Source organism: Cydia amplana, chromosome 9 (genome assembly GCF_948474715.1).
Source record: "Cydia amplana chromosome 9, ilCydAmpl1.1, whole genome shotgun sequence".
In the NCBI taxonomy this organism is placed as follows: Eukaryota; Metazoa; Arthropoda; class Insecta; order Lepidoptera; family Tortricidae; genus Cydia; species Cydia amplana.
The window spans coordinates 13,741,935-13,755,630 of NC_086077.1; the positions used below are offsets into that span (position 1 = coordinate 13,741,935).

A 13,696-nucleotide genomic window follows, 5' to 3' on the forward strand; every position below is an offset into this window, starting at 1 on the left:
TTACAATACGCCTACGAATTTCAAAGACTACCACTGATTCTAACCCTACACACTTCGCCCTGAGAAGATACCGGCTTTTCCAGATTTTCAAAATAATATACATCGAATCTTAGAAATACGTATTTCTTCCCGAAAACATATGATTTTTTTTACAAAAGGAAAATAAATGGAAATTAATATTAAACCTACCCTAAAATAACCCAAAAAATAGTAAAACAATCGTTGTTTGGTGAGATATTAGCTCACTATTATAAGGATATCATTCCAAACGGAAGAAGTCAAAACACTCAAGTCTCATAATGTGCAAATGTAATTCCTTTACAGTAATTAACCGAGCACTAGCTTTATGCAAACATTCTTAGCATTCGTTAAAGTTTAAGTGCAATCCCAAGAAGTTAGTTCTACAGCATTCATAGCAGCTAATCCTTTTTGCTTTGCAAATTTCTTACTAGTGGAATGTGCCGCTTTCTAGAGATAGCATTTTATTATGGTACAAATAAATTTCCATTTACTCTGAAAGTGGGTCATTGTTTACATCTAAGAAGTGACTTGAATGTAATATACTTTGACCGTTATGGCCAGCTGTTTGAATGTACGAAGTTCACGTACGGACGTCAGATAATAGTTATTTTCGATACAAGTGCGAAAAAGAGAAAATTCGAAACGAGTGACGATAAATTAAAACACGACCGAAGGGAGTGTTTTAAATCGACACGAGTTGCGAATTACCTATTCGCACGTGTATCGAACAACGTTTTACAGTATATATGGCACTTTAAAGTTTAGACATATGCACGAAAAGTGCTATTTTACGCACTAGTGCGGAAAAGTAGCCCCATATGTACTGTAAATGTCATTCTAATATTGGTGTACGTTCGAATTTACGTGACGGTTTTGACACGACCTTGAAGATTGCCACCCTGATTAGTGATTGGTGCACGCGAAGAGAAGATAACTCGTGCATGAGACACGCGCCAATTGCCAAGACAATCATCGAGGTCGTATCAAACCAGTTCAAAACCATAACACATAAATCTGAATCGGCTTCCTTGTCACACTGGTGTCCATTTCTAGGTATTCAGACTACTAAGATCCCTGCGGCCGCTGCGAGTGATCAACCGAGCGCCCGGCCTCAAGCTCGTGGTGCAAACCCTGCTGTCCTCGCTCAGGCCCATCGGAAACATTGTGCTCATCTGCTGCACGTTTTTTATTATTTTCGGCATCTTGGGAGTACAGGTAAATATAACGTTACGGTAACGTTACTGCCAATTATTATCAATGTGTCTCGTATTAGTGGCTACATTATTTTATTTACTATCTACAATAGCCTCCTAAGTTCAAGAAGCAATTGTTATGTTTTTGGACATGAAACCTTCTATTATTCAATATAGGTTTGTACACAAAGCTTCACAATGTAACAATAGATGGGATTCAAGTACCTAGTTGGATTAATCCAAACGAACAAATTCCAAAGAGTACCTACTCGGTACTCGTATGCACTCTGAATATTTTCAACATTCACGAAAGAACGTAGGAATGCAAACGCTCTATTTGGGACAGGGGCGGACGTGTGCTGCATTTGCCGAATTTATCCGTAGCAATACCGCATCCTGCTGCACAATGTCATCTGTATGAGCCTTGAGACCGCTTTAAGTTACATTAACATGTTGGACAAGTTGGTTGGTGACTTTCGTGTGGGTTTGACAAAATTGTCTCAATAAAAATAAAACGCTAACAAAATTTCAGTTACTTTAGAATCGATAAATTGAGACGAAGCTTGTGAGTTTGTATTTGCCAGCTTTCTTAACTCTATTGAAACGTACTTTAGGTTATTCACCGGTTAACGTTTTAACTTTAAGGTAACGTTTTGAAAAATTACAAATTTAGTTAAATTATGCAATTAGGTTGTTAAGATACGTTTTTACGACATATTACCTATTTGGAAAATGTATTATCCAATATAGCCAACGGAATAACCTAATCTTTTATTTGTTACAGTTGTTCAAAGGCGCATTTTTTTACTGCGAAGGGGCGAACATAAAGAACGTGAAGAACAAATCCGACTGTTTAGGCATCGAAGGCAACGTGTGGGTGAACAGGAAGTACAATTTCGACGACCTCGGCAAGGCTTTGATGTCCCTTTTCGTACTGAGCTCCCGGGACGGATGGGTCAACATTATGTATACGGGGCTCGATGCCGTTGGCGTTGATCAACAGGTACTTACCTTATTTAGTTTAGTTTATTTAGAAGACATTGATTGTTGCTATTGTGAATGGAACGGAACTTCTAACTTTTGTAGACAATTTCTAATGGTTTTCAGATTTTGTTCTTTGAAATTCTTATAAATTCTAGTTCAAAGTATTCATTTAAAATGTAATGTATACTAACAATCGCTTTATATTATAATACAGATATTTAATTAAGTATTACTTAGAGATTAGACCATTATACTAAATCTCGGCTTTAGTTTAACATCAATCACTTATTCTAAGAAATGCCTCGTAACATTAGCCTAAAGCTCATATCAAGTTTATTCAACTGTTATCGTAGAATTTCTCGCAGAATAAATGTTACCACGGACTCGGCTCACCTCCGCACGGTTTATTCTGAAAGCGAACAACTCGAGCACACTTGTTGAATTTGTACCAGTAACACTGACGACCGTTATTGGAAAAGTTTAGACTGCACATAGTTTTTCTTGAGTTGAGCGACTATCGGATTTTTTACCCGATTCGCCTTTTCAAGAATTTAAAGTACATTCCATCGTTTACGAAAACACTTTACTGATAAAACGTTATTAAAAAAATTATAAACATACAAGTGAACTCCTTGCCAACAGCCAATAGTGAACTACTCTGAATGGCGTCTCCTGTACTTCATCGCGTTCATACTGCTTGTGGGGTTCTTCGTGTTGAACATGTTCGTGGGAGTGGTGGTGGAGAACTTCCACCGCTGCCGCGAGGAGCAGGAGAAAGAGGAGCGAGTGAGGAGAGCGGCCAAGAGGCAGCTGCAAATGGAAAAGAAGAGGCGAAGTAAGTTTAACTAATAAATTTCATATCTCTGATGAGTTCCGGTTTATCTGTATAACCAACCCTATGTCCCAAATTGTAAAAGTTTATGAGAGAAGACTGATTTCAGAGAAATTTTTGTTTTTTCTCTTTCAGAAATGCATCAAAGACCTTACTACGCGGATTACAATCAAACGAGACTATTCATCCACAACGTAGTCACCTCCAAATATTTCGACCTGGCCATCGCCGGAGTCATCGGCTTAAACGTAGTGACCATGGCCATAGAGTACTACAGGATGCCTCCAGTACTCCAATACGCCTTGAAAATATTCAACTACTTCTTTACAGCCGTCTTTATTCTAGAAGCAATCATGAAACTAGTAGCATTAGGGTTCAAGATATACTTAAAAGATAAATGGAATCAATTGGACGTAATAATTGTTATTTTGTCTATAGTTGGTATAGTGTTAGAAGAATTAGAAACAAATATAATACCAATAAACCCTACAATAATGAGAGTGATGAGGGTGTTGAGGATAGCAAGGGTGTTGAAGCTGCTTAAGATGGCGAAAGGAATCCGGGCTCTGTTAGACACGGTGATGCAGGCGTTGCCGCAAGTAGGGAACTTAGGACTGTTGTTTTTCTTATTGTTCTTCATTTTTGCCGCTTTAGGCGTTGAGTTGTTTGGACGACTGGAGTGTTCTGATGAGATTCCTTGTCAAGGTGAGTACTATATTTTATTTATTTATTAGCACGCAATTATTCACTGTCTGTCATATTTGATTTTAAAAGATAACGAGATCACCATACCGAATAATTATTTCTTCTTCTTTCAAACCCATAATTAAAAGGCCACTTTCAGTATGTATCTTGACGTTACACGTTCTTATAGAATTACGTATTGTACCTATGTCATTGTTGAAATAATAAATCTCTAATGTCATATACACATTTATGATCAAAGCATCGATTGTATTTGTGTATATTGTATTCACATTTCAAGACAACTTTTATTTATCCCTGGGTAGCTGACTGCCAATTAGGCAGATAGCTTTAAAAAAACATCTATAAGGTTTTATTTAGCATCTAAGAAGCCAGCGAGTGCAGAAAGGTTAATCCTACTCCACTCCTCAGGTCTTGGCGAGCACGCCCACTTCGCCAACTTTGGCATGGCATTCCTCACGCTCTTCAGAGTCGCCACCGGCGACAACTGGAACGGCATCATGAAGGACACGCTGCGCGAGGACTGCGACAGCAGCGTGGACTGCGTGCGCAACTGCTGCGTCTCCACCATCATAGCACCCATCTTCTTTGTGGTGTTCGTGCTCATGGCTCAGTTCGTGCTGGTCAACGTTGTGGTCGCTGTAAGTATTTTACAATGACAACCAAGCTCTATTAATACCAACCAGGCTATGTCAATGATCCAAGCCATATCGTGGATTGCGTGCCCAACTGCAGTTTTTGTACCAGCATAACGTCCATCTTCTTTGTGGTGTTCGTGCTCATGGCCCAGTTTGTGCTAGTCAACGTTGTGGTCGCTATGAGTACCGTTACCGAGCTATGTCGCTTCAGGGTTGCCACCGGCGACAAATAAAACGGCATCTATCATAAAATTCATAAAGGATATGCTGCGCGAGGACTGCGACAAGCACATATATTTCGAATATACAATCAGCGAAACTATTAGCCACCAAATTTGTATGCGGGGGGTCCTAAGCTAATTACTTACGTAACACAATGATATTAAACATCAGTTGATTAAGAGAAAATTACATTGAAGTATAGCATCAGCGAGGTTTACTAATGAATGGGCCAAAAACGTTTCCCAAAGTATCACATCCCAAACTATGTTTCCCAAATTATCATTTCCCAAAAAAATGTTTGGCAAAACAACTTATCGCAATTTTTCAGTTAGCAATAGTCTTTTTTAGCAAGTTATTGTTTAGCAAATAATTACTTGGTCAAGTTTCATTTTACTAAGTATTATTTAGTCAAATGTATCATTAAGCATAACTTACATGTCCCAAAATATTACATGGCATACCATTTACATACCAATAGAGGGCCTGCAGTATTTTTATTTTTGCTTTCATTTGAAATACTTTATCATTTTGGTTATGTTTTACGCAAACGGATGTAATTTGTTGAACCATGAACAATAATATTTCTGCAATAATATTTTCTAGAATTATATAAGGACCTAAAATAAAAATTAAGTAATTAAGATTCGGTAATCAATGGGATTGGCCGGTCAAAGTATTTAGCAGATGGCGCCAGCATAGATTGCTCTGTCAATCCCTAGAATTGTGTCAAATTCTTGTTTTTTATATAGAATTTTATGCCCTAGATGCCAGCCCTTTAAGCCAAATCTCACAGAACTCAACTAGAGAAGGGGCAAGCCCCGGCAAGCTATGATGGTGCCATCTATGCAAACCATTGACAGTTGCCAATCCTATTCAGTGTAGTGTAACTGGTAAAGCGGTATCCAGACGGGATGATCAAATCGATCGATTTGATCAGAAGTGAAATTGACTTGATTTTGACATTTTGATGATTAAAAATTTAAAAAACATAGTAATTTTTTTGGTACTGCATTGTACCTACTATAACTTAATTTATGAAGATTACCCCCAGTCTGCATTACACAGAACTGTGATTTTTTGGTATTATTTCCAGTCAGAATCACGAGCTCTTTCGACCCTAATACGAGAAAAAAAGTGTCCCCAAAATTTCATACAAATGCACCAAAAATTTTTTCTCAGTTAGAATGGAGAAAGCTACTGATTCTGAGTAGAAATATTATATCAATTCAAAATTCTAACAGAATGAAATTAGGTTCAAATTTAAATAGAGATGCCTATTTGCCTGCGAAGCGACAATTTGAGCAAACATCTTTTTGGAATATAATATTAGCCAATAAAAAACGTTTGTTAAATAAGTTTTTGTCCTAATAACATTTGACAAAGTAAAATCATGCCAAATGATAATTTGACCAAATAAGTTATATGCGAAGTGTAACTTTGCTAAAGGTTCCTTTGGGAAATGAAACTATTGCGATAAGTTTGTTGGGAAGTGAAATTTGGCGAAATGTATTTGGGCCAAACGGAAGTACACCCATCAGCGAATATGGGAATAAAATGGTGAATATTTAAGACGTTTGTGTGGGCTTGAACGAATTTCAACAACATTCACTCAGGCCCGATTTCACCTCGCTCGGACATACATATTTAAATATTTAAAGCGCTCCCTTTAGCGGTCGAAGACGCCCGTCTTAATAGTCAAACTAGCTTTTACAGGTATCTAAATTGCACGCAAATTTGCCAGACAATACTTACCTTTATTTCAGCCTTATCACAATTTAAATTAGGTACGAATAACTGAGTTGACTTTTGTTAAGAACTAGCAACTATAAAACTGACTATAAACTACATACATAGTCCCATGCCTTTAACATGCAAATTTTTGCCCCGTGCGAGTTGTGACCACTCCGACCCTTTGCTTTACATAACAGAACTTTGCCACATGAAAACTACCCACTATTAAAATTACTTTAACTGTAGATATATTTAAATTCAGAATATTAATGAGCACGTGTCGACCCCGCGTTAATGGCAACTTTTCCCAGATAACATAGATGCGATTCGAAAGTTTGCACAACTTCTGTACCCGTATCTAATTATACTGTCATCGCCATAACCCGCTGCTTTTATGATAATAAACTTAAGTAAGTAATTGCGCCTCGAATTGTCGAGAAAGTCCATTCAATTACGGCGACGGAAATTCTAGACAAAATTTTCCGAATTATGGCGCGTGTTTCTGGAAGGATAAGACATTTGTAATAACAAAAAAATTTAGATATATTTATTCAATAGCCCATTTATAAATTACGTCATTTCAAATTAGGGGGGGGGGGTCTGGACATCGGATGATGGTAGCATGACGTACGAGGAAACGGGGTCATTAGAAGCATGATTTTTGGATGATTTTAGGGGAGGGGTCATAAATCGTCAAAAATAGATGACGTAATTTATGAACAGCGCCTTAGCTGTAAAATTTGAGAACTCTGTTTTCTAAATTGTAATCTCTTCGAAGGTATTCACAAAAAAATATAGGTAGGTATTTATCGATATTTCTTTCTTGTAGGTCCTAATGAAACATTTAGAAGAATCCCACAAACAAATGGAAGACGAAATCGACATGGACGTAGAGCTGGAGCGCGAGTTGGAGCGCGAAATCGACGACGAGGAGGACCGCGCGCTGTGCCGCGCGCTCGAGCAGGTGGCGGCGCCGCGACCGCTCAGCAAGGTACCCTCCCTCCCGGCCAACTTCACCTACAGCGAGCCGAAGCACCCGCCGACACCGTCCCCCGCACGCCTCGCCCGTCGCCGGCGCACGCTTCACTCGCACCACGCTTTGCTCCCGACGTCGCTACCGCCGAGACGAGCTTCCCTCTCACCTCACGCGTTTGGACGTCGTCGACAGGATTCTACCACCGAACCCCCTGCGGCTCTCTACGAGGAAGACGCGCGGTTCATCGACGCAGACGACGCGGACGAACTCGACCCCGGCAGCCCCCCAAGACGCGACTCCTTTGCACAAAATCGTAGGCAGCGCGTGGACAAGCGCAACTCTTTGCGCGGCGAGGAGGCGAGGCTTCTCCGGCCGGTTCTGCTCGCTGTGCCTACAGCTCGACAGAGTGCTAGGCCTAGCGGTCCTAAGAGAAGAACCTCCGAATCTAGTGTAAGTGACGCGAGTCAAGGCTCGGCGCGACCTCAGCTCGTGCCCGAGAGCGTCGAACAGCCACAACCTATCAGCGAAGAAGAGAAGATCAGGATAGTAATAGCGGAGCGGCGGAAAATGGACGCGACGCGGCCGGAGCCCGAGGAGGGCGTCGAGCTGGCGGAGCGCGGCTCCTAGTCCCGGCGGGGCCGGCCGCACCAACACCACGAGGTCTACATCTAGGCGCCCAGCGCCCGGGTGAACCTCCCTCCCACCTTCCTCCCTCCGTCTTCTTCTGTCGAACGGTTTGGAACTATTGATGTTTGAACTCGGTTGCACGACAGTGATACATTGACACAGATTTTAAAAACATGCTTATAGTTTCGACTTTAGTGCGGTGTTACGTTTTCGGTACGACCGATTGAGTGATAACGTGTATGACATTTGGTGTGATCATTTCCCGTCTGTAGTCTTCGTGTCCTTCACTCCGACTCTTACTTTTCCTATGCGGCCGGTTCAACAACTAGCAAAGAGACTTCAATAAATTTAAGCTAAGGTGTAATAGAAATAGGTAGATAGGAGTTTAGGTCTAGTCAATTTGTTGTGGTGAGATTTTTTCTACGAGAGCTATGGGTACTTCAAATGTTAATTAAGTATTTTCAAATAACGGTGCTTGCTGTTGAATTGTATTAGTTATTCGTTAAAGTTCTCCTAAAAGTGTTTCCAAAGAACCTCAACGAAGAGTATGATTTATTGTATATTTGTATAATTTATTTTTTGTTATTGTGCGTAGCAAAATTATTTTATTTATTACATGTAAAAATATAATATTTAATGTTGTTAAAATGTAAATTTTATGACTTAAGAATGGGTTTCGAATCATTGAATATTAGAATAATGTAATCCAACGAGTTGAATGAAAAACGCCTATGGATATCTATTATTTAAATGTTTTTAGTTTGTACTTCAAAACAACCTTCTAGTCAACGACTGTCTCTCATACTAACTAGTAAATTGTTATAGCTAGACGTTGATATAGTAAGGATCTAAAACAGAACCAATAGTTGGCGAATTGATTATAACTCTCTCTAAGAATGAAAAAGTATTTTCTGAATATAAAATGAATCCTATTTTCTTACAGTCGTGTACGTAACTTAGACGTGTAACTGGCAATACGCACATACAGTTAGCGTAGAGTATTACGTAGTGTAACGCAGTGAACTTAGGGTGAACAGAGATTATTGTGAAATAGTAGCCGATATGTTCTGCACAAAATTATCGTTGGAATGTTAAGTGCTATCATTATTTGTGCCAAATTTACATTACTTTACTAAACATGGCGTACTGAATATAAATGAATTGCTACTGATTAATCAGTCATTCTTACAAAATGAGTTTGCGGCTTAGTCCCTCTACATGCATTTTATATGAGGTCTCGGTAATTATACCGCAGACATATTTTCTCCGAATGTCTGAATTGCTTTTCAATTATTTTATGTTAAACTCAATCTATACCTATCTAAGCAGAGAGATCTACCTAATCGCATGAAATATTTTTGACTTGTTTATTCTTTTAAAGCAAAGCAAAAATAATGCCAAAATATCTTAAGTAGGTAACTTTAGTTTTAGGAATCCTTTCAGTACCACTTCTGATATGAAACTCTAACTCGAATATGGAAAAGATTTTTAAAAGGCATTTAATGTCATCTTGGGTATAAAGTTAAAATACTCATAGGTACAAGGGGTGCCGAGTTGTTGTAGGTATCATTATATACTTTCGCTCTGCAGTCTGTCGTTCTGATTGATGAAATTTAACACGAAATTGAAACAGAAAAAACACAACGAAATTGGCTGCCATAAACAATTAGATGCACGACATCGGTACCTACAGAGTCACGCAAATTATTGTTTCTTTCTTTCGTTGAATCTACCCCAGTGTCTTTAAATCCGTTTAAAAATCACAAGAGTCGGTCCCTGGCCTACGAGCGAATTAAAAGCGTAGTTAGGGAAGAGAGCAATAAATTTTATACTTCAACTGTGCCTTTCCTATTTCTAATGTACTAGCTTGTGAAGTCGATTGTTGGAACTCTGAACTTATATGTATACTGTAGGATTTGGGGACTATAAGCTATTTATTGTAATATAATGTTAAATTCTTCAAATATATATTTCCAAAGAGATAGCTTCTAGCGGTTTCAGTATTTTGTTATTCTGAAGAATATCTTTGTAGTTTAATTTTCCAAGCATAATACTCATATATTAAAAAGTCTACAGATATTTGGTTATATGCCCAAGGATTACATTCTCTTTACTTAAGTATGATGTAATAAAAGTTATTATTTTGCTTTCGTATTGTTCTATGACATTGAGAATCCATTTCGTTAAGCTTTAGAATTGAAAACGAAAAGGGTTAATCACTTAGATTACTTTAGATTTGTCAAATTCGAGATTTCAATTTAGTAATAAATCAACATTTTATTAAGGACATCAACAATTGTTAAATGTTAGCTTCAGATCAATACAATATCTAAGTGTTAGAAAAGTTCATAAATTATATGTCAGATTTATTATTGAAACGGAATATACCTATGGCATCATTGTAAAAAGTTTAAATGGTGAAGCTAAACGCTCGTGTGGGTACCTACTCCTTTCCTTACTGTCACTCGTATCTGTATTGATTGTTACATACTTTTAACGTAAGTAATATTACAAGCTGCGGTAAAATCATGCAAAAGCAAATGCCATCAGCGTGTGTTGTACGTGACATTTCGCTCTCTGCGCAAGTTTGCTTTACCGCTCTAACCATTTTTTTGCTCGCATTTATTCAAAATATTCTACGTTGAGTTTACAAAATCCTCAAACATTGAAAACAGCTAGTTTGTATTCAAGGAAAGACAAGCTAACGTCCACATTAAATATTTCACTTGTTGCTCCTGTGCTGCGACTGTGCCACTGCATTTTTAATGTATTTTTGATTAACCTGCTTACCTTTTTATGATTTTACTTTACATAACGTCTTCCATGTCTCCTTATACAAATAGGTTGAAATTCTATCGATCGGGGTTTTCCACAAAGTAATCTCCTAAGATTAATGGTAAATTGTTAGAAGCGATTCTGAATTACTTATTCCAGCGTCACGTGGTTGAATTGATTGAAGGGAATTTAGTAAAATTAAGAATAGCATTTCGTGATAAAAAGTAAAATTCGTGATAAAGATTAGGTATTGTTTTTCGGTACTGATTGTATGATATTTTTAAGAGGTATGAACAATGTTCATTAGAGTACACCTGTTACAATTAGCTGGTGATCTGTCAAGTTACGAAAATGTTAGGTTGAAAAATAAATCTAAAGACAACATGCTGCGTTTTATTTCCACGTGGTCTGTTCCAGGCGTCTCGAAAGCCGAGCAGGTTATTTATTAATACTGGAGAAAACTATCCGATCGGAAATATAAATCAGAGAGCAACACGTGCAGCTGACAGAGTAAGTTATTGGATTTATTGTGATATCTAATTTAATTTTTTTTTTCTTTTCAAGATGTTATCTCTTAAGAGGAAAGGGGACGAATACATTTTTACTTTTATTAACCATAGCTACTTATGCTGCTGGATACCCAAGGAGAAAAATGGGGACTAAGTTTGTATGTAAAAGAAGACGTCCACTCTCGTCTTAATGATGGAGTTGCAGCAAAGCTTATACTCCATATAATATAAGCGTAAGTGCCAAAACCTTGTATGGCGCAAGATCTACGCATACAAGGATGCGAAGAATGGAAGAATGGAAGGAAGGATGGAAGGAGGAGGAAGGATGTGCGCATACAAGGTTTTGGCACTTACCGTTATACATATATGGAGTATAAACTTTGCTGCAACTTTATCATTAAGACGATAGTGGACGTCTTCTTCTACATACAAACTTAGTCCACATTTTTCTCCTCCTATGTATAACAACATTAAGACATAATGAGAACAAATCCAAAGAAATACAATCAACCATCTTTTCTTTTTTAACACGTTTTATCAAACAGGAAATCGATGACAATCTAAATTCATGACAGATCTATCCTATCTTTCTGATCTGATCACACTGGGTTTACGAACTGATCGAAAAATTATGCGGAAGGACTCAATCTATTTGAGATAGTTTGAACTGTGAACGTATTGAGTCATCAAATTCATTATACCAACAGTATTTAATAAGATATGATCTAAATTCCATTAAGTGAGCCAGTTTATATTATAATAAATAAGTAAATAAAAATGATTGTAGCTTTAAAGTAGCTTAAAGAGGAAAGGGGACGAAGTCACTTTATCGCTCTCCATATTTATTTATTTTTCGTATGGTAATACGAACACTTATTAAATTAACACAACAAACGTAACGTCCATACAAACGTAAGTCCTCTACTAATTCTTCTCTGGATACTAACTAACACTAAAGATAATATTTTTATGTAGTTTGATGTATGATTTATAAAAATCAGAAAAAAGTCAAAAGAAAGAGCATAGCAATGGTTAATATCTATACAAAAAACGTCTTTTTTCCATAATATTAATATCCATGGAGGAAAATGGGGACTACGTTTGTATGCAGAAGCGGCCGTCCAATAGCGTTTAAATTAAAGACAAAGAATCATCAAAATGCGTTCAGTAATAGTCCTATACGTATACGTATAGCATAGTTATTGAATCGATGCAAAATACGCGACTGAAAGCAAGTAAAGGATGGATGGAAGGTTGTATAAAGTGCTGTATATCGCGACAGTATACGTGCCGAAACACGACAGAATCACTGTAAAAGCAAAAAGCCATCTACATCAGACTCGTGATTTCAAAAATTCCTACCAAACTTTCACGTCTAAAAAGGCCGCTGTTTTTGCTCCGTCATTGAATTTCGGGTCACAAAGGGCAGAGCAACAGGCGTGCGCAATTGAGTTTAGCAACAATCTTTGCGAGCGTCCTATCTTGTTAGCGGGCGCTTACAATCTAATTTGCATAATTCCTTGAAACGAATTTTAATAGGTTCTTTATCGTGTTCACAACATGAAGCTGTTTTATTGTCCCGTAATTCGAGGGTGTGCTAATGTACTGGCTGAATCAGCAAGATTGTTCGGTATTTTTGCAACAGCTCTTTTTGTTGTTTTTGTTGTTTTTTTACTTACCTATTAACTTTATAAAATACTAACGTCTGCCAGCGACTTTTTCTGCGTGGAATGATGATGATGATTCTTGATAAAAAAAAACTACCTATACTATGTCGTTTCCCCTGATCTCAAACTATGTACATACAAAATTTCATCATAATCGGCTCAGAGAAGCGGAAGAGGTAACAGACAGACGGAGTTTCCTTCGCATTTATAATATTAGTAGGGATCTTGGTAATTAATCAGTTCACATTAGGTAGATTCTGATGTATTATAGCCTTGGTTAAAATAATAAAAGATTTCGTATTGGTATTTTTAATACTTCATTATATATGCTCAGTATAAATTGTGCATTCTAATGTGAAATTGATCATTAAAATTGAATACCATGCAGTTTGATAACAGAATCATGTAAGTACCTACTTACAAACATTAAAATTATATTACTCAAAATTACTTAAACCACAATAAAACAAAGTAGCCGCGACATAACAACAAAAACCAAACGACCATTTAAGTGGTTCCACTCTAAATGATTAAATTTGTTAATGAATGTCATGAAATCATATTTTAATGGAAACAATAACTCCAACTTCACTCGGCCAGAGTTGAAGTGGCACATTGACCTAATTGTAACTTTAAATTATTAATTTTCTTTACATGGCATCGAGCTGAATATGGAAATAAAAAGTTCTCCCGGCACAAAATACTTAACACTATTATGAAGACATGAAAAGATTTGCACGCAGCAATCATCTCGAAAATCCTTTGCGTCTACTAATACCTAACAGAGTATCGTGCAAATTTCAACCTTATTTTGGA

The 13,696-nt window shown here is 37.4% G+C and overlaps 1 protein-coding gene and 1 long non-coding RNA gene across 5 annotated transcripts in view; one reads left to right on the forward strand and one right to left on the reverse strand.

Annotated features, from left to right (window-relative positions):
• LOC134651184 (voltage-dependent T-type calcium channel subunit alpha-1G-like) overlaps positions 1-9,238 on the forward strand; it is a 48,704-nt gene extending 39,466 nt beyond the window's left edge. For all 4 annotated transcript variants that reach the window (XM_063506226.1, XM_063506224.1, XM_063506227.1 and 1 more), the window contains 6 exons: positions 1,075-1,236; positions 1,999-2,217; positions 2,841-3,033; positions 3,166-3,735; positions 4,147-4,376; positions 7,156-9,238. In XM_063506226.1, the coding sequence (XP_063362296.1) occupies positions 1,075-1,236; positions 1,999-2,217; positions 2,841-3,033; positions 3,166-3,735; positions 4,147-4,376; positions 7,156-7,929 (2,148 nt within the window). In that variant the 3' untranslated portion in view covers positions 7,930-9,238. The remainder of the gene's footprint in view (positions 1-1,074; positions 1,237-1,998; positions 2,218-2,840; positions 3,034-3,165; positions 3,736-4,146; positions 4,377-7,155) is intronic.
• Positions 2,768-13,696, reverse strand: part of LOC134651222 (uncharacterized) — a 28,676-nt gene continuing 17,747 nt past the window's right edge. The window contains exon 2 of the long non-coding RNA XR_010097084.1: positions 2,768-3,008. This is a non-coding gene — a long non-coding RNA (uncharacterized LOC134651222). The remainder of the gene's footprint in view (positions 3,009-13,696) is intronic.